General features: G+C 36.8%; 1 protein-coding gene across 1 annotated transcript in view; it reads right to left on the bottom strand.

The window, feature by feature from the left end:
* Window positions 1-8,019: 8,019 nt before the first annotated feature.
* The window catches only part of LOC142435632 (gamma-taxilin-like), a 57,799-nt gene continuing 43,574 nt past the window's right edge, over window positions 8,020-22,244 (bottom strand). The window contains exons 6-10 of the mRNA XM_075539852.1: window positions 21,312-21,386; window positions 14,905-14,997; window positions 11,907-12,002; window positions 10,177-10,301; window positions 8,020-8,059 (exon numbers count right to left, since the gene is read on the bottom strand). Of these exons, the coding sequence (XP_075395967.1) occupies window positions 8,020-8,059; window positions 10,177-10,301; window positions 11,907-12,002; window positions 14,905-14,997; window positions 21,312-21,386 (429 nt within the window). The remainder of the gene's footprint in view (window positions 8,060-10,176; window positions 10,302-11,906; window positions 12,003-14,904; window positions 14,998-21,311; window positions 21,387-22,244) is intronic.

The following is a 22,244-nucleotide window of genomic DNA, read 5'->3' as shown; positions in this document are numbered from 1 at the left end:
GATAAAGATGTTGTCCAAAGTATGCTCCATCTTAAACATGTTGCATATGCATCTCCCATTCATAAACATAACTCCCAGAGAATGCTCATTCTTTGATTATTATTAGAAAAGATTGTTTCATTGGGAGCTCTTGCAGCTTATACCAAAACACACACAATTGTTTCAAGCATATTTGTACATATGTTGTCATCATTAATTTCAACCGAGTCGTTAGCATCAGCTCCTCTCTTTTCCCTTCTTTCCTACACCCTCCCTAAAGATGATACCCAGAGAACCATACCATTCGGCAATGCCCAGTGATCCCCCACACCTACAGATGAGACCCAGAAAACCCCAGCCACAAAGGTGCTGCCAAGAAAACTTCACTTGAAAAATGATGGCTGAGAACCCCATTCATAAAATGGACTCCCAGAGAACCTTTATTTGTAAAGATGATACCCAGGGAATCCCATTAATAAAGAATACTCCTATGAATACATCCATTGTGTCAAGTGCATTTGTACATATGTTGCCATCATCATTCTCAAAATATTTTCTTTCTACTTGAGCCCTTGATATCAACCTATTCCCTTCTCTTTCCTCTTTCAGTAACTCGCTGTTTTCATTGCTATTGAATCAGGCAGAGGAAAACAAACATTTTCAGGTTAATTTATTGACATATAAGAAGTAATAGTTTTATCATGAGCATTCTTCCTATGCCCTTCAAAATCTATTAAATTAGCATGTTGATGATCAGATTTAGGAAGTTATGGACCATAAACCAATATTTAATCTATCAGAGACTTCCTTGTATCAAAGTTCTGTTCTATCTGTGATTTGAACATGAGTAATAATCTCACTAAGCTTTATACAGACTAATGTGAGGTTCATTTATAGTAAAATATTCAAAGTGCCCTGTATGAGGAAAAAAAACCCCAAATATATCCATAAGCACAGAACTGTTACCAATTAAAGCAGATTTAATCGAATGTATTTTCACATTCTATTTGTTGTTCAAATATGTAACAGTGGAAATAAATGTTTCAGAGTTTAGTTATAAAGTAAGATTACACGCAGAGAACTCCCATTCATAGATGATGCCTAGAGAAAGCTCATTCTTAATAATGATGCCCAAGAACCCCCATTCATAAACATGATGCCCAGAGTACCCTGATCATGAACATCATACCCAAGGTACCCCATTTTAAACATGAATTCAGAGAATTGTAACTCATAAGATGATGCACAAAGAGCCCCCATTCATTAGCGTAATGCCCAGAGAGGCTTCAATCCTAAAGGGGACACCCTGCGAACCCTCTGCTTAAAAGTGATGCCCAGAGAACCACCATTAAAAGATGATGCCCAGAGAATGTTCATTCTGAATGATGATGCCCAGAGAACCCACATTCACAAAAGTGTGCCCTGGAATCTTCATTCATAAAGATGATGCCCAGTGTACCCTGTCTTTTAAAATGATGCTCAGAGATTTCCCATGAATAAAGACAACTCCAAGATAATTTCATTCTGAAATGTTTCCCAGAGAACCCGCACCCATAGAGATGACACCCTGAAAAAGCCCATTCTTAAAGACAATGCTCAGAGGACACCCTATCATTAAAAAGGTGCTCAGAAAATCTTCACTCATAAAGAAGATGCCAAGAGAACCCACATTTATAAAGCTGATGTGCAGAAAATGCAATCCTTAAGGACAATGCCCATTTATAAAGTGATAACTACAGAAACCCACCCTTATGGTGATTCCCAGAAAAAACCCTGTCATCAAGATGGCCAGAGAATTCCATCATTAAAGATGATGCCAAGAGAACCCTCGTCCATAGAGAGGATGCCCATAGAAACTTCATTTATAAAGATGACACCCAGAGAATCCTCATTCTCAACAATGATGCCAGGAAATATTCCTTCATAAAGATGATGTCTCTAGAAAGCATATGCTTAAAGATGACTGGCAGGGTATGCCTGCCATTAATGAGTAGTGAACCCCTATTCGTAAAGATGGTACCTCAAGAATCTTCATTTGGATAGCTAGTGGTTGGGAACCCCATGAACAACTATTACCTCCAGAGAAACCCCAGAGGACTTTCAATCATAAAACCCTCATCTTAAAGATGATGCTTAGAGAACACCTTTCTTCAAGACGATTCCAAGAGAACCTCATTCGCATAGATGTCACCCTGAGAACTCAATACTTTAAAAATGATTCCCAGAGAAGCCCCATTCATAAAGATGAAGCCAAGAGAACCCCAATCTAAAAAGTGATGCACGAGAAACCCCATCATTTACGTTGACCCAGAATGCCCATTCATAAAGTCAAGCCCCAAAGAAAGCCCATTCAAAAAGATGGTGCCCAGAGGATCTTTATTCGTAACAATCAGACTTAAAGAAACCCTGTTACTATAGATTTTTTTTAATCTGATGCTCACATAAGAACCATTCATGAAGATGACGCTCAGAGAACCCCATTGAGAAAGATGATACACAGAAGACCCCCATTCTGGAAGATGATGCCCAGAGAACCCCATCCTTAAAGATGATGCCCAAAGAACCTTCCTTCATAAAGATGACACCCAAAAACCCCACAAATTTGGTGCCCTGAATCCCTTTATTCATAAAGAAAACCCTAATGCATAAAGAGAAAACCCAAATTCATAAAGATGACATCCAGAGAACTCCACTCATGATGATACTAGAAAATCTCCATCCTTAAAGATAATGACAGGGAATTTCCATAGGTGAAGATGACTCCACAGAACCCTATCATTAGAGATGATGTCCAGATATCCCCATTCATAAAGATGGTGCAGGAAAACCCCCATTCATAAAGATGGCACCAGAGAATAACCTTTCTATCATGTAGCCCACGGAACCCTCATTCTTAGCGATTTTGACCAGAGAGCCTTCATTCATAAATATGACGGCCAGAGAACCCCACACACACTCACCCATTCTTTAAAATGCTGCCAAGAGGATCTCTCCATTCAGAGGTGTCCCTGGGGAATACCAAAAAGAGACTTTGGTTCCAGGTGTGGCACTCCATCAGACTCAGCAGAAAACACTCCTGAAGGCCAAAAAAAAAAAACCCAAAACACACTCCTAAAGGCCCCCCAAAAAATGACCTATAGGCTTTTCTTCCTTCCGTCCTTCCTTCCTTTCTGTGTCATTGGGTCTGTTGTTGTTTTCTTCGCTTGTTAACAACCATCCCCAGTGTTCCACTATCTGTAGTGTTACATAAAGCAGGCACACCCATCTGCCCATCATGCAACTCCCCTTATAGGAGGCACTCCTGCATGCCCTCAGCGGTTCCTGAAGCCTCAATGGACCCCAGCACACAACTTCTTGTGAGATCATCCAGTGCACGTTCACAATCACCCAAACAGCATCCCCTAAGATGATCATCCAACTTTTCCTAGGGAGAGAATGAAACTACAAGAGGCTAAGGCACAAGGGTAGCCCACAATACAATTAGCAACAGGAAGTTTGAAGAAGTATTCCTACAATTCTCCCAGAGCCCAGTGCTCTTCACATTTCTAGACAATGGCACCAGGCTCCTCTAAAACAACACAACACAAACAGCAATCAGTCCCAAAAACCTTAATGAAAAAAAAACAAACAGGAGAAATAAAAGGCAATGTTGGAAAAAGTCCTCAACCTAAAAAGATGCATAGACAAGCAGACATTGATCTGCCACATAAAATAAATTTTTAGTGTTTTGCTTATAGTCATACAGGATATAAGGAAATAATACAGAATAAGGATGAAACTATAGAAGACATAAAGGCCATGCACGCAAGAGTAATATTAAGGCCTAAAGGACGAGATCACAAAAGCCATAGCAAATTCAGACTTCTCCAACAGACTTGAGAACACAAGAGGACTCCAACCAGTGACCCAAAGCAGGGGTGTCGAACTGGTTGCCCGCAGGCCACATGAGGCCCAATGGTAATTTATTTTGTGGCCCATGAAGCTCCAAAATGAAAATAGGAAAAAATTGTTATGGAGAAAATAGTGCTTAGGGGAGATTGAGGCTATACTCTGTATACACGATTCCCGTGTTACATTGTATTTCAGAACATCAAGGGCCACAATAAATTACCATTGGGCCTCATGTGGCCTGCGGGCAACCAGTTTGACACCCCTGTCCTAGAGGATACACAAGGCAGACATCAAGAAATTGGAAAGGCAATCAAATAAGATAATCAGGGAAGTTGAAGAAAATCTGAGAGCCATGTCTGATGCTATGAAGAGGCGCAATATTAGAATAATTGGACTACCTGAACAAGAGACAATGAAGTCAATGACAAAAACAGCGAGGGAAAACTTCCCCAGGTTCTTGAATGAAATCCAGGCAACCAGGAGACTGAAAGAACAAGATTGAATCCCAAGTCTAACTGAGATAAATAGTTTGGGTAAGACCCCAAACTATTAGGGCCATCAATGAGGGAAATGGGGCAAACCTGAGAACTTTGACACAGGTAATACATAGACTATCTGAAATTGAGAAGGACACGAATACAGAGGAATCACAAATAGACAAGTGGGATCTACTGAAAGTAAACAACTTTTGTTCATAGAAATAATTAACCAAAAGTATTAAAGCCCACTGACTGCGAAACATCTTTAGCAATGACACATGAGACAAAGGCCTTATTACTAAAATCTACAGTATTCTGCTGGCTTCCAAAGAAGAAAAAACAAAAAACAGCCCACTGAGGAGGTGGGCTATGGACCTGAACAGAAAAGCTCACTGTGGCAAACATCTAAATGACCAATAGACCTAAGAGTAAATGTTCCCAATGATTAGCCATAAGATAAATGCAAATTAAAACAATGAGATACCACCTAACACCCTCAAAGGTAGCCCAATTAAAAAACTCAGGAAGTAACAAATGTTGAAGGGGTTGTGTTAAGATAGAAACTCTCATCTACTGCTGGTGGACTTGTGTGTAAGAAGTTATTATGGAAACTGATTTGGCAATATAGAAGGCACATGGAAATCGAGCTACCATATAACCCAGCAATCCCCCTACTGGGCATATACCCAGAAGAGGCAAGAAACAAACCACGGCCACACATCTGTGCTACAATGTTCATCGCAACACAGTTCATAATCACAAAGAGTTGGGAACAACCCAAATTTCCTTCAATGGATGAATGGATTCAAAGACTGTGGTACATACATACAATGGAGTACTTCATATCTAAAAAGTAGTGATAAACACATGAAGCACATCACCGCATGGGAAGCACTGGAGGAAATTATGCGAAGTAAGCCAAGCACAAAAGGACAAGTACAATATGAGTCCCCTGAGGTACGGTTAAAAATGCAAAAGGGGGGGGGGGTAGGGTAAATCGTTTTGCACACATATATGGTTGAGGTCCAGCAGGGGCCAGACCCCACCCCCAGGGATACATATTGCAGCCAACTAAAAAAGAGAGGAAAATAATGGAAAAAACAAGAGACATGGGTAGCAGAACAGGGCACTAACCTACCCAGGGGGAGGGTGTTGTTTACATGTCCACAGGGAGAGAGGTACAAAACGTCAACCTAATACGCTGAGATGTGAATGCAACATAATCACGTGAAGCAAGAGAGATTGCGGGACCGATCCCAAACCCAACTATGTGGACACTTCCCCTCATCCAGAAAAATTCACTTCAGACAACAGGACTGAAGCTACAGAGCAGAGAGAAGTTCCCATTTGATAAGAGTACACAGAAGCAAACAAAGAGGAAAGGAGTGTGGAACACATCCAGGCCCACCAGGCTCCAAGGATGATATTCCTGCTCAGAGCAGCCAATGCAAAGAGGACCATAGGGCCAGCCCTACTATAAGACAAGATGCCCCTCACTGACCCATAGCACTATGGGGACAACATTGGAGACATAGTGTAGGAATTGTGCCTAATCTGACCCCACCATACAAGGGAGAAATGCTAGGGGCAGGCAATAGAGCAGCAAGAAATAAAATCCACGGGGAATGCCAAAATTAGAATTTGGGCCAGGTGTGGCACCCCATGAGACTCAACTGTAAAACACTCCTAAAGGTCAACAAACAGACCTGGAACTATTTATAGGCTTTTCTTTTGCTCCGTTTTGTTTTTGTGCTTATTATTGTCTCTGCATGTCTATCTATATAAGATAGGTGTGACAAACAATCCAGAGAAAACAAGGGGGCAGACAGTTCCAGGGGTACATTGGACAGCAGGGTAAAGGAAGTGGGTGTTAAACCCAGGGACAATGGAACAAGTGATCTAAAATCGATGGTGAGGGCATAGGATGCCTGGTAGGGCTTGATCAAGAACAATATAACCGAGGAATTACTGAAACTTGTAAGGACTAACATGATAGTGGGACAAACAAAAGGAAATAGAGGAAAGCAAAAGGAGGGTAAGGACAATTATAGATGTCTAAATACAGACATGTATGTACATAAATAGATCTATATATAATGATAGGGAAATATCTATCTACATATATTTTTGTTAAATAGCAAGGTACCAGACACATTGAGCCTCGACTCAAGTACTCCCTCAGTGCAAGAACACATTGTTCTAATAACCTGGCATTCTGTGATGCTCACCTTCCTGACATGATCACTGAAGACAAAATGGGTGCAAAGCAAATGCGGTAAAGAAAGTTCATGTCCAGCTAACAAAAGATAGAGTGTCTGGAGTCTTAAAGATAAACAAGAGGCCATCTAGCTGAGAAGCAACAAAGTCCACTTGGAAGAAGTGTGATCATGAGGTGTCAATAGGATCAGATATCAGGTATCAAAGACCCAGAACAAAAAATCATATTGATGTGAATGAGGGGAAGGGTATAGTGGAGACCCAGAGCCCATCTGTAGACAATTGGACATCTCCTTACAGAGGGTTACAAGGAAGAGACGAGCCAGTCAAGGTGCAGAATAGCACCGATGAAATATAACTTTGTTCTAGTTCAATGCTTCCATCATTACTTTATCATGACCCTGATTCTACCTTACATGGTAGGCCAAAGAGCATGTACATGGGTACAGATATGAGATGGAAACAGAGAATCCAGGACAGATAAATGCCTCAGAAAGAGAATAGAGACCAGGATGGGAAGGGGAAGGTCGGGGGAGAAGGGGGAAATTGATCACAATGATCTACATAAAACCCCCTCCCAAGGGCACGGACAAGCGAAAAGCAGGTGAAGAGATATACTGGCCATTGTAAGACAGAAAAAAGTATAAATTATCAAGGGTTCATTGAGGGAGAAATAATGGGAGAGGGGAGAAATGAGCTGATTGACCAACAGCTCAAGTAGAAGGAAAATGTTTTGAAAATGATGGCAATACATGTACAAATGTGCTTGACACAATGGATATGTGTATGGACTGTGATAAGAGCTGTAAGTGCCCCACATAAAATGATTCTTTAAGTGTTATAAGAGGTAGTCACTTAGAGGGCTAAGGCGTATTTAACCAAATCATGGTATTTTCAATTAGAAAAGTGTCATGGATTTCTCTCAACAAGGTGGGTTGCTATGAATTAGAACCAATAGTATGATGCTAACAACATCTATTCAATTCCTGGTTTCATATTTGGTAAATCTGGATATGGTAAGGCTGCCAGAGACAGCAGATACTTATTTTACTTTTAAAATTCTTGCCAGACGCTAAACTGTAGACTCTAGAATCACTCATGTAATGGCAGAAAAATTTATCTAAACAGCTCTGGTCCCATAAAATGAATTTCGTGTTCCCCACTTGTTGGAATTACGCAGTAAACTTCCCTTTTAAGATTCAGGATAAGTCAGCTATCTACAAAATGTATCTTTGGACTTGATTGCCATTATAAATTTAGGTTATGTTTTTAATAAAAAATAGACAGAGCCTATAAACTAATGTTATGTATTTATTCAATGTCAACAGAATTAAGTAAATAAAATCAGAATCACATTTAGTGGGAAATTGTACAAAAGGTCTTCAAGAGCAAAGTAAGACTACTTCTATCAATTTGTCTTATTGCAGGATGTGGGCTGTAAAAATAAGTGTGTTTAACTCTGAGAACTTTTCACAGTTATTTTCAGTGACAGCCTGAAAGAGGTAGGTTTTATCTACTAACACCTGAGAATTGAAGAGTAATAATCTGTTATACAAAAGTTTCTAAGTAAAACTAACTTTAAAATACTAAAAATCAAGAAATGTATTACTATAATATGAAGATTATAGTTTGTGATTAATACCTAGCATTTTGTTCATCATCCATCGTACACTATTTTCTCAGTATTGTCAAAAGATTCCATTATGATGGAACAAATACAATTTGAATAAATTCACCATTGAAAATTTTCCTGGACTAGCTACAGTGTTCACAATTAAGATATGGCAAATTTGAAACAATGGAATTAAATATTTGACTCAACTCTACATATAGTATAAAAGCAACATAAAAGACATATCCATAAGTGACAGACTTTACTATGTTGTTTAATGAAAGATGGCAAGCAGGGGCTATAAAGTCTGCTAGCCCTGTTCTAGAATGTAGCAGACTCTGGACATGGGCATGGCACACAGCTACAACATTGATTGGTCCGTGGCAGGAAATCCTGTTTGAGAGGACAATTTTCTCAGAGGATGATTTGTTTTTATTTTCAGTTGTAATAGGAGTAAACGGAGTAACTATTAAAGAAAGCCAGATTTATCCCCAACAAAATCTATGTCCATTTAATGTATTACTTCACGCAGTAAAATCTAACTCAGCATACCAAAACCCATAAACTAAGTATTCTAAGTATAGCAGACCCAAACCCCAAAGTCCAGAGTTATTATGGAAATCTAATTGTTAAAGAGATTGACTATATATATTAGAAATAGAGAAATTGTAATATATATATATATTACAATTTCTCTTCAGGGAAGTCAGTCCACTGGCTCAATTAGTAGCTAAGGGATCTATTTGTAAAGCTTTTGATTTTGCTTTGTTTGTTCCAGCACCGTGATAAATACTTTATATGAAAGGTGAATTAAAAAAAGAAAGGTGAATTTAGTTTCTTCTACTTTCTGGCCCCTGGTGAGACCATAAATAGTCTCCTATAAGAGACTCTTTGCAGTTATTTTCAATCTATTGTAGGTAATGGATAAGACCCCTTATATAAGTTGCTGTCAATTTAAATGCAAAACAACTCATTTAACTAAGAACTGTATTCATTAGTTTTCAATAGTTATTTTTTCAAAACTAAATACATCACCAAGCCTTCTTCTGAGGGGCTTCTCTGTGAACTCAAAACTCCCAACTTTTAATTAGCAGTGAGACATGTACCATCTTGTGGCTCCAAGTAAGGACTACATAAGCAAAACTATTTAGCCACATTAAACACAGAAAGAAAAATTAAGGACAGAGAAGTGTAGAAATGTCATCCAAAGTGTACAGACAATATTGACTTAAATATCCTTATGTTTTTAGTCTTATAAACTCTTAAACTATTTGTCTAATGACTTGCCTACAAAGGCTTTTTTTAAGTGAATCTTCATATGCCCTTGTCAAATATAAACAATACCAAAAATGAATTTGATCCAAATATACTAAACTTATTTCTGATATAATATGGTTCAAAACTAAAACTTAATGTTTCTTTTTGAATTGTATTAATGGTCCTCAAATTATTTAAATTAACATTTTCACATGGAATTATTATAAGGGAAAAATCTCATTTTTTGAATTATGAGTTATGGGCAGAGGTACGGTAATATACTCATATAAAAACTGAAAGAACAAAGCAATAAACACACATCAATTCCAATGAGAGGAAGGTAAGATAATGTGTAACAGTAGGGGAAATATATATATTAAAACAAAGGAAAATTGTTAAGTAGCCTCTTGTATCATTTAGGTGTCATTGTTCTAAGAAAATACAGGTATGGTAGAGAAAAGTAAGAAAGGTTCCCACAAAACCAATAGTTACAATTAGCAGAGAAAGTTATACAAAAATCGTGTATCTCAATAGTAATCATACTTTCTTTAACTAATTGGTTAAATGCTTACAAAGAATCCTTTCCAAGAATTGGTTGGGCTACTTTTTTGTTTTATTTGATGCTTTGAGTTTCACCTCCAATTAGTCTCTGGGATGTTTTTCTGAGGAAATACTCACGTCCTCCAGAAAATAAAAAACAACACAAGGCTCTAATCCAGGCCTTTTTAAATCTACATAAGCTGGTTCTGAAGAACTTCAATCTTCTTTCTGAGCTCATTTCTTTGTATTTTAAGAGCTCTGCACAGCTTCTCTAGCCGTTGTAGTTTTATTTGCAAGGTCTGGTACTCTTTATCACGAACAATTTTCTGTAAGAAAATAAGTGCAAAATCTATATGAAAACAAAGGATAATCACCTCAGGTAACAAATGACTGCATTGTTCAGTAAGGGTCGCACTACTGAGAAGAAAAGACTAGCCACAGTGATACACATCCTTATTAATCACAGCCAGCATTACATTTGTTTTATACTCTGGAATTTGTTTTGCTTAGACTGGTGGCACTCGTATAAAATACTCTTTTTAATTGCAAGTAGAAAATGCCAAATTTCAGATAGCAAGACTAGTTGGTATGTAAGGGTTTAATTTTTCCATAGGGATTCCAATTCCTTTCTAACAATTTTGAAAAATGTATCAATTTGTAAAGCCTAAAATTTTCTCCTCTGAGATATTATGTTAGTCTTCTCAAGTTTTTAAAAGAAAAATCTAACAGTTGCAAACTAAACTCATCTCATTTATAATAAAACTGGCAAAACATAAAGTACTTTTTCTGGGAAAGGAAAAATGATGGAAGCAAAACAACTGAGTTTACAATTTCTACTCTGTAATACAAAGAAGGTAAAATGTTGACCATTTCTATAAAGAAGAGGCTCTCAAAATTGTAGCCCTTGAGCCTGAAGAATCTGCGTGACCTAGATTTTTTTCAGATATGTAACTTTGGGGGCATTATCACAAATAAAATTTAAAAATATTAGAGTGAGGTGAGACTGAGACCGTTATAACTCAGTGCTGCTGAGTGAATTCTGATTTTCTACAACTCTATAGGACAGAATAAAACTGTTCCAGTGTTTCTGAAATTGTACAACCCTATAAAAGCAGGATAGCTACTGAGATAGTTTTTTGTACCAACCTGACCAATAAACACAAGTGGGATTAATTGAAGGGCGGAGAGATAAATGGATTGGCTTTCTTGTCTTTCGCTCTTTTATCATCGGACCAGGCTGTGGCTCTCCCTTGCTTTTTCTGTGCCTCAATTTACAGGTTACACTACCTGTGGGACACTTAGCCTGTGGATTGTGTCGCTGTAAGTTGAGATCCCTTTAAGACCACACGATTTAAATTTACATGTCTTAACTGGGGCCTGACAGTTGGTGACCTGCCTTGCTGGTTGCTGGGATAGCCTAGCTCTCTCTACAGATGAGTGCCTGGCGACTCTCAAGACTTGAAGGACTGCCAGTGTCTCAAAACTCTCTTGGGAGTGAGTCACACTGAGCCATTTGTACTGCTTTATAATTTAACAGTTCATTTCTTGTATTATATATCTATCTGTATATAATTTAACAGTTCATTTCTTCTGTTATATACCTTTATAAACATATATATATATAATTATAAGAAATCTAGTTTTATCTAAGAGAACCCCGTCTAACACAGCATGTTTTTATCCTCACGAAGCTGTTAAAGTTTGACCTTTCAATTAGCAGCCCAACAACACTTAACCCTCTGAATCATCAGAATTCTTTTAAGAGTGGTCAGAATACCAATTTTAACAGGCCAGAATAAGTGTAATCTCAAATTTTCCATAAGACAAAAATGAAAACGTTTTAGTTGTTTACAACACAAGCATGGACTAATTTATTGGGGAGAAAAATATTTAAATAAGTACACATAATTTAGTCAATAAAACTATCTTACCTCTTCAGCCATTTTTAGAAGAACTTCATTATTGTTTTCCCATTTGGTACGCCATATTATGGTTTCTTTTTCCAGTTTTTTAATTTTCTTTGTCATCTTTAAATCAATACAAATTAAAGTTCATGTTTCATTCATTATCACTCCAAACCCAAAAATGTTTAATGTGCTTTTCTCACTTATTAGTCTTGTCTTAACCAATTGCATGTTTTATAAGAGCATACTTTATCAACATTTAAGATTATAACTATTGAGCTCATTTTTATAAATGTAAAAGGCTAGGGAGACAATAGATTCAGAAAGGAAACTTTCTAAAGAATTAACAGTCCACAAGAATCAAAGCTTCATTTACGCAGACTGCAAAACATTCCTGACCTCTGTTAGAACCAAAAAGAAAGTGGGGAAGGGGGGTGGGGGGGCACCCAAACCAAAGCCTAAGAGAAGAAAGTACTGTAGTCCACAGGATTAACAGCTCCATCTACCTTAAGAACAGAAGGGGCATGTGGTGTTTGGGTATCACTACCAACTATTGATTCAAAATAATAGATCGATCCTGATAAAAGTAGAGGAAAAGGTAGATTTTTAAACTCTTAAAAAATCCAAACTTGCTGAACCCATTGAGACTCCCAGACTCCAGAACATGGTCACCCTTAGATATTCCATAAATCTTAAACCACAACTACTCCCACTCCCCAAGAGAACCTGTTCACGATTTAGGAGATTTGCTCATGTTATAAAGAATATTGCCAGTGAATACTGGTCACTTTTTAAAATTATCTGAGATCAAATGGTAAATAATTACTTTAAAGCAAAGATAAAAAGGTAAAGGGGGCGAGAAACTTTATTAGAAGTGGAATACCCAGAAGGGGATAAAGCATTGTGAGAAGTATCAACAGTCTCTTAAGAAATTCAATTTTGAGTTTTCTGGGGAATCAGTCCAACAAAGTAACACATCAAAAGACTCTTGGAAGGACAGGAATTCTTGTTCCCGAAAGAAGAATCAGGGGTACAATAGTAGTTTGAAAACTAGAGGCAATGGTTGGAAACTGATTGTGGTAGCAATGGTACAATTCTGCTTGATGTTAATGAACTATGGAATGATATATGTATTAACTCCCAATTAACAACAGAATATTTTTAAGTCTAGAGAAACCAAAAAAACTAGAGGCTGTATAATTCTTTTGAACACAACTATAAAATTCTAGTATGACTCTAGTGACTAGGAAAAATGTTTCATAGTTTCATCATCTTTATAATTAATATTTTACCAAAGATAAAATGAGCCCCACTTGAAAACAACAATCTTACTGAATGATGCCACAGGACCAATATTTAATATTCTTTTGTATACTTTGACTGCAAACCAGCTTTGCCCAAAGTAGAGGGCACTAAGCTAGGAATAAAAGAGAAACACCTTGTGCTTTAATATAACACTAGTAGGGTCAAATTCTTGGGGAAGAGGTCATGAAAGACATAGGCTGTGTATTAATTGACAGTGATGATAGTACTGAGTACTGGATACTCACACCCAGTTCAGAAGATTCTGCAGAAACAGCACTATTTTCCTGGAGCTGGGTTAGGTTCTGGGCTGCTAATCACAAGGCCAATGGTTCATACTCACCAGTTGCTCAATGTGAGAAAGATGAAATTGTCTGCTCTGGTAAAGATTTAAAATCTCCAAAGCCTAAAAGTGCTGGTTGGAATAGACTCTATGGAAGCTTCGGGTTAATTTTGATAGTGTCTCTAGTTGGTGCACATAGTTAAGTTCTCAGTTACTCTGGTCTCCCCAGAGGCACTTAGAAGAAAGGCATAGTTATCTACTCACCCTGATTCATATGCAATCATGAAGTGTATGTCATAAAATGTGGACTTCCTCTACCTACTTCAATGAGTAAAGCTTGGGTTCCCTTTTAAATTCTAGAAAACACTTTCACTTGCACTCACTCACTCACTCTTTAACATTTTCTTCCTCATCTAGAGTCTCAGGCGATTAGACAAGAAAGATGAACTCTATTGCTAACTGACATATTCAGATTACTACATCTAACAATACCAGAAAGTGAAAATTAAAATAAAATTACCAGAAAGGTAATCTGAGAATTTAAAACTTGATCACTCTCTGAAATATCCTATTTCAGCAGGAGATGCTTTTGTGATTCCTATTTTAGGGTGGAAAAACCATAAAAGGGTCAGACGCTACTTATTTACTTCTAGCATATCCCATTTATATTTTAAGAGGGAGATGTGAATACATACTTCCAGACTGTTAAAATTTTCTACTCCAGTGTATCTAAAATTTAAAAGAGTCATAATTTTCTTCTAAGAGGTAGATAATTTTATTTTTAAATTTTTTTAAAAACCAACTAATAAACAGTAATTTTTAATGTGTAAATCTTAATTTAAAATTTCAGATTTCACTTACTTTTAAATATTAATAACAATTTGATTAACATTTTTGATATTTATATAATGAGTATATGAAGAATGGATTTGTTGCACCAAATATGTACATATGAAGCTCAAATATAACTGAAATGAGGAAAAATATTTCACAAATTAGGTAGATCTCGGAAGTAATCCAATTTCAATTAAATTGTTACCTTTTTTGAATTTTCTAACTGAATTTGTGGTTTGACTTTTTAAGGAATACTTTATAGTTTGTGAATAAGAACAAGGAGTTACCTGCAATGGCTTTGAAAACATTTTCTAATAATAAGTATTTAATAGTGGAATTACCATTTGTATTGAGAACTACCCCTACATGTTTCAGAGATTGTAACTTTACAGGAGCAGAAAGCCTATTCTTTCTCCTGTAGAGCCATTGGTAGTTTCAAATTCATGACCTCAAAGTTAGCAGCTAAAATAAATGGTATCTATCAGAAAGATAAATTAAGATACTAACAAAATGACTATCTCATCCAAGTAGTAATTGTAATCATGCCTAAAATAACTTCACATATGATTTTCCTTTTAATTACTACTGATTAAAATGCACAAATACCTTTTTCATTTCCTGCCTGAAGGATATAAAAAGTTCATTGCTTTCTGTCATGGTAGTCTGGAATTCTTCAAATTTACCCATATAGAAAGAAATCTGAGAAAAATACATTACATCTTCTTAATTCCAGGCAAACACTTTAAAATATGAAAGACTTTCAAAGGAACACAACATGATTAAGAACTAATTACTTGAATTAAGAATAAATGCACACCCAATCCTTGAATACCAAACATAAATGACAAATTCACACGGTTCACAGAAATCTATTTACACTTTCAAAATTTTAACTTTATCATGAAATATACATTTTAAAATGATATAACTACTAAATGTAAATTTATAAAAACTATAGTTAAAAAGCTTTAAAAATTCATACTTTTGTATTCCCTTATGAACTATATACCCTTCCCTCCATTAATGACATGGTTAGATTCCAAATAGTAGCCATATAAGATCACAAAATAGAAGATGTTATTAACACATAACTGTCACACAAAAAAACAACCCTGAGAAACATGGTCTAGTTATCCTAACACTTAACCAGCATGGGTAACTTTAAGGCATGATTGAACTACAAATACTGAGCAGATTTTCAGAAGATAGAAAGGGGGGGAAATGAAGAATTCAGGAATAGCAATTAAGTAACCTTATAAGACAGAAAGGCATAGAGTAGGCTGCTATTCACAAGAGCCAATGAGGGGGAAAAAAGACTTTTCTGCTCTTATAAAGTAGAAAGCCTTGACAACTGACAGGGATGATTCTGTTCTGTTCAACTGGGTCACTATTGTCATCAGGTGTTGTTAGTTGCATTCCAGTCATCTCCCACCCATAGAAACCAGTGTCCTGCATCATCCTCACAATTGCCATCTGGTCAAATCCACTGTTGCCACCACTGCATCAGTCTACTAAATGAGTCTTCCTCCTTTTTCCTGTCCTTCTTACCATACAGATGTCCTCCTCCAGGAATTGTTCTCTCCTGACAAGACATCCAGTGCATGTTAAGATGAAGTGTCACCACACTTACCTCAAAGAGCATCTGGCTATACTTCCTCCAAGACAGATTTGTCCTTGCAGCTCATAGTATTTTCCATACTCTTTTTCAGAGTACAGTTCAAATGCATTCATTCCACTTCAGATTCTTTATTCAATGTTCAACTTTCACATGCACAAGAGGGGATAGAGAATGCTATGGTTTGGATCAGGTGCACTGCAGTACTCAAAGAAATATTTTTGCTTTTCAAGATTCTAAAGAGGTTTTGTGCAGCAGATTTACCTAATGCAATATATCTTTTGCTCTCTTTACTGCTGCTTCCATGAGGCTTCAGTGTGGACATAAGCATTAAGCAAAATCCCTGACAACTTCAACCTTTTCAACATTGATCATGATATTAACTGTAGGTCTGATTGTGAGGATTTTAGTCATCTTCACATTGAGTTGTAATCCTTGATCATCAGTAGCAAGTCTGTAAGTCTTCCTTGCTTTCATCAAATAAGGTTGTGTCATGTGCATATCGTGTTCTGATGCCTCACTCTTTTTCATATAAGCCAATTTCTGTGATTTGTTGAGCATAATGATTGTTGAATAAATATTGAGAGTACACAACCCTGTCACCTATCTTTCCTGATTTTCTATCATTTTATTGGGGGCTTGTACAACTCTAATCATAATCCACACATATATCCACTGTATGTCAAGCACATTTGTACATTTGTTGCCCTCATCATTCTCAAAACATTGTTTACTTTCTACTTGAGCCCTTGGTATCAGCTCCTCCAGCTCCCCTCTCACTCATGTATCCTTGATAGTTCTCCTCATGTACCCTTAATAATTTGTTATTATTTTGTCATATATTAAACTGATGTCTTCCTTTTTATCCATTTAAAAATTTAATGTAGAGTCCTGAGATTCCTTTTCTTTTCAAGTTTATGCATAAACTTATTATCCACAATGGCAGATGCCTTGTATAGTCAATAAAGCAGGTGAAATCATCTGGTATTTCCTGCTCTCAGCAAAAATCCATTTGACATCAGCAATTTCACATGTTCCTCTTCCTCATCTGAATCTGGTCTAAGCTTCCTGCAACTCCTAGTAAATCCTTTGGTGGATGATCTTTAGCACAATTTTTCTAGTTTGTGATATTAATGATATTCTGTATTTTGGGTATACTTTCTTTGAGATGGTTACAAATAGGGATCACTTCCAGACAGTTAGCCAAGTCATCCACATTTCCTGGCATAGATGAATAGGTGCTTCAGTGTTCATCAGCTCAATGAAATCTTGTATTTGGAATTCTATATTCCCAAAGTCTTCTTTTTGGCTAATGTGTTCAGTGAAGCTTCAACTTATTCTTCAGTATCATTTGTTCTTGTTCATACACTGCTCCCTAAAATGGTGGAATGTTGATTAGTTCTTTTTGGCACAATGACTCCATATTCATTCCATCTTCTTTGGATGCTTCTTGAATTATTCAATATTTGCCTATAAAATATTGTCAATACTGAAAATTGAGGCTTGAAATTATATGTCAGGATGTTCTCCCTTTGTTTTTGAACTTGGGTTCTTAGCACATTTCATTATATGTTACTTCTTGAGTTGATCTTCAAAATTTTCTATTCAGTTCTCCTAACTTCATTATTTCTTCCATTAACCTTAGCTACTCTGTGATTAAGGACAAGTTTCAGAGTCTCTTTGACATACACAGATTTCTCTCTTTCTTCTAAACTTTTAATGGGACCTTTTCCTTTCTTCAGTATGTCCTCCCACAGCTCATCAGGTCTTTTGTCATTACGTTCAATACAGCAAATATGTGCTGAATGCTCTTGGTCTCTTCTTGAAATTTAAGATATAGAATCCTGGCTTACTTTAGCTCTAATGGACTTGCCCTAATTTTCCATTAGCTTAAACCAGAACCCTACATATGCGCAATTAATGGTCTATTCCATCGGCAGCCACTGGCCTGTTTTTATCTTTCCCACTGTTTCTTCCGAGAGATGTAATGAAAATGACTTCTGTGAATTCACCTGAATAAGTCTATATGTGTAGTTGACTTTCGGGCTTTTGAAAAATGCAATTAATTATGAACAAGTCAATGGTTTTTCAAAATTACATCATGTAATCTCGTTTCATATCTATCACCAACTACTGTTTTTTCCTCCTCCTAACCTTCTAATTGCCAATAATTATGAATGCATCTTGATTGTCTATCTGAGAAAGCATCCTGATCTTGAGAAAGCACCTACTCCTTAGTCATATTTTGAGTGCTTTCCAATCTGGGAGCACACCTTTGGGCACTTCCCAATAATATTCTGCTTCCAACCAGGTTGCTCTCAGTATTGGACAATGTCTCAATTCTATCGCCCAAGTTAGCAGCAGCTATTTAGTCTAAAGGGGGAAGCCTGTTAACTTTGGGTGACCCTGCTGACATTTGAAATACCAGCAATATAGCTTCTAGAATCACAGCAACAAGTGACAATCAAATGTTGGCAGAGAACAACAGTAGCCCACAAATAAATGGTATCTACCAACATACCTATAATTACACCGAGACAATTTAGTGGAACAAGAGAGACTGAATTTCACCAACCAACAATACAAAGTGACAAAGGAATAGCCAAAAAGAAAACAGATTCTGTAAATATCAGGAGGGAAAACAATGACAGCAAAACATTTGAAATAATCCTGGATAAGAAAACTCAGGCTATGATATTTAAAAGTCATTCAAAAAATAAAAGGCAGAAATTTAAAACAGAGTCTGAGGAGACTGAGAGGGGTAAATATAAATTGAATCTTCCCAAAGTCTTTAAGAAAATTATCATATAGACTCTATTCTCTACGTGTATGAACAAATGAATTCTAAATTTAACAAGTTCAAGAAACATTCTTGCAGGACCCAAACTTAAGGTAGAGAAGCAAGATTAGATTTTGATTCCTAATAACTATAAATTAGGTTTGTTTTATAGGGAGTTTTCATAATAGGTTATGTTCTCGTGAAACAGAAAATAAAGGTACAAGTGGAAATACTGGATAAGAAGAAGGGATGTCCATGTTTGAACTAGGAAAGCACTAGGAAATGTTAAGAATTACTGTATTTACTCGTTTATTAGCCGAGTTTTTCAGCACAAAACAATGTGCTGAAAAACTGGTGTTCAACTTATACACAGGTCATTAGACACAGGTCAGTAGTACGCCAGCGAGGTGTAACATCTCACTGGCTCCCCACATCCCCGAGGTAAGGGGACAATTGCCAATTCTCCACTGTTCATTCAAAGACCCACTGACACTGCAGGTCTTTGTTTGTTAACTCACATCTAACCAATCAGAGCTGTCCTATGTCGTGGACGTCTCCAATTCACAGAAGCACCCGTAGTGATTCACTTAAGCCAGCAGCTGAACTGGTAAGAATGTGTCTGTAGCTGCACCCCGTCTCTCCCTTCTGGTCTCTGTGTTAATTCACAACCTGCATCCCTGGCCCATACGGACTCCCCCACCCCTCCTAGCTAACACTTCTCAGGGGAGGGGAGACATTACCATGAAAGTTCTTTATCAAAGTCTTGATTTTTTAATCCTATTAGAAATAGATACTCTTGGATCCAAACAAAACCGCCAGTCATATGAAACTGGTTGCAAAATGAAGGTTGTGTAAAGAGCAGGAGAAAGAAATAACAGTATTGCAAGTAGAAAATTCTGTGTGACGAAAAGCAAGTGAGGGACTGGCAGAAAATGAAGGCTGACTTGGAACAGATTCCAAAAGCTGAAAATGCTCATCATGGTTTAATGTCTCTTTCTGAGGCTCTAGAGAGTAAATTTCATAAATGGGTTATGGATTGTCACCAAAATGGTTACTGCGTAACATGCATGGGAATCCCACACACAAGCTCTACAAAGGGCAAATAATGAAAAATAAAAAGCACCAGGCATTGCAAAATTTGCTGCGTCAGCAGGATGGTGTACCCACTTCATGAATAGGTTTGGCCTACTATGTTTGAGATCAAGAATGACGATTTCCCAGAAATTGCCACAGGACCTTGAAGAAAAAAATTATGTCATTCTAGTCATTTATTATAAAACAAAGAAGGATTTGTAATTTTGACCTGGCAGATATTGGGAATATGGATGAAGCTGCCATGTCTTTTGATCTTCCAAGTAACAGAACTGTAACAAATTTAGGAGAAAAAAAACATTTTTCTCAAAACCACAGGAAATGAAAAAAAACACTTTACAGTTGTTCTATCATGTTTGGCTAATGGAACTAAGCTATGTCCTGTCATTCTTTTTAAAAGAAACACCTTGCCTAAAAAAAGATCAATTTCCCACCAAGAATTCCTGTGTGTGCACATGTTAAAGGCTGGATGGATGAAGACAGAACAAAAGAATGGCTCGAAGAAATTTGGAACCGACGACCTTAAAGAAAAAGCCATCATTACTTGTTTGGGAGATGTTCAGAGCCCACCTATCGAATGACATTTAAAAAACTGGCAAAATCTAATAAAGTTACTTTAGCCATTATTCCAGGTGGGCTTACATCTGTACTGCAGCCTCTGGATGTATCTTTGAATAAGCCTTTTAAAGACCGGGTGCGAAGGATGTGACATGAATGGATGTCATCTGGTCAAGCCCGACTAATCTCATGAAGCCTGACACAGAGTTAATAGCAAAGTGGGTTCGAGACGCATGGGAAGACATTCCTGAAGACATGGTGTGACATGCCTTCCATAAATGCAGTATTAGTGATGCAATGGATGGATGGCAGTGAAGACTGCTTTGTATGAAAATGACAGCAGTGATGGTGATGATGGTGATCTCAGTGAGGACAGCGTCTATGATGATCTCACACTAACTGAAGCTCTGCATTGGGATACGGATGATGATGAGGTATCCAGTTTTGAAGGATTTTAGCTCTTTACATTTTAGCTTGGTTGCTGATTGAGCTCAGGGAACAGTACTCTTAAGGTATTATTGTTGAGTCCTTATTGTTTTTGTTGAACCTTTTTGCCACTTACTGTGCTGGCTTACTAATGCTAAATGACTAGTTCTTTTATTTTTTTATTTAAAATAAATATTTAAATACATTACCCCACTGATGTCTCAATTTTTAGTAATTTTTTTTCATTTGTTTGGATTATTGAAACTCACCAATAGCATCTGCATTTTCCACCCTAAGCTTATAATCATGTCAATCAGCTTTTCTGATTTCCCAGGCAATAATTAGGTACCTCGGCTTATACTTGGGTTGGGTTATATTCAAGCATATAAGGTAGTTAGCCACAATGATGGGCAAGAATTATCTATTTCAATTCAGCTGATTCTGGGTCAAAATAAACAAAAACAACAAAGTAGAACCACATATAGAATATATATATTTATGTATATATATACTTTCCTCTACCACACCACACAATAATATTACCTGCTGTTTTAGTTGTGCTTCTTGCAGTTTCATACAGTCATATTTATGTCTTGATTCTGTCACTTCTCTTAGTAACTAGAAAACAGAAATATTTTGGCAAAATACTAAACATAGCTAAAGTTAAATGGTCATTCACTTAAGTTTTTTCTTCTTTATCCTTGCACTAGCTAACTTAGCAAGAATCACAAGTTCTAAAATGAGATATTTTGAATTATCTATTTTGTCCGCATTAGCGATACAGGAATGACTTTTTACTGTTTAAATAGAAAATGTACTTGGTATTAAAGGCTAATAGTGAAATTATTGTTTCAGGTAAGAAATAAATTCCCATTTGTCCTTATCTGGAGTTTAGTAAGCTTATCCATTACAGGAAGCAAGATATGGCAGGATGAAGATGTATAAAGAAAATCAATGCAAATAGTGATCTATTTCTGATCACTTATCAGAGGACAGTGTAAAATAACACCTGGGTTTTAAAGAAAATTGTATAAAACTAAATTTTAAAAAGTATTGCTACTAGGTTATCAATTCATATGTTCTTGGGTTTCATCTGTATAAGGAGTGGTGAATCTTTTTTCTGCTGATGGCCATTTGGATATTTATCATCAAACTGTAATGGTCAAACATTTAATGGACTCACTTCTAATGAGATTGCTGAAATGAATTTTCGTTGGTGAGGCATGTGATGATAGCTGGTATTGATGCAGTATGAGGACCAAAAACTCTGGTACTTACCACTTTATATATAAAATGTGATTAAACTGTCTCATTAGGTTCCTGAACAAATGCCCAATTACCACTTGGCTTTCAAGGTGACCTGCTGGGTTATACTCAAGGTACAGTGGTCAGCTCAAAAATTACGGCAACCTATTTCTGGGAGACATTCTCTCACAGGACAAAGTATGATTATGGGGCTTACTATAAGGAAACTTA

This window comes from Tenrec ecaudatus, chromosome Y, assembly GCF_050624435.1.
Source record: "Tenrec ecaudatus isolate mTenEca1 chromosome Y, mTenEca1.hap1, whole genome shotgun sequence".
Classification (NCBI taxonomy): Eukaryota; Metazoa; Chordata; class Mammalia; order Afrosoricida; family Tenrecidae; genus Tenrec; species Tenrec ecaudatus.
The sequence above is the reverse complement of the archived record's forward strand: the minus strand, read 5'-3'. Positions and strand labels throughout refer to the sequence as shown.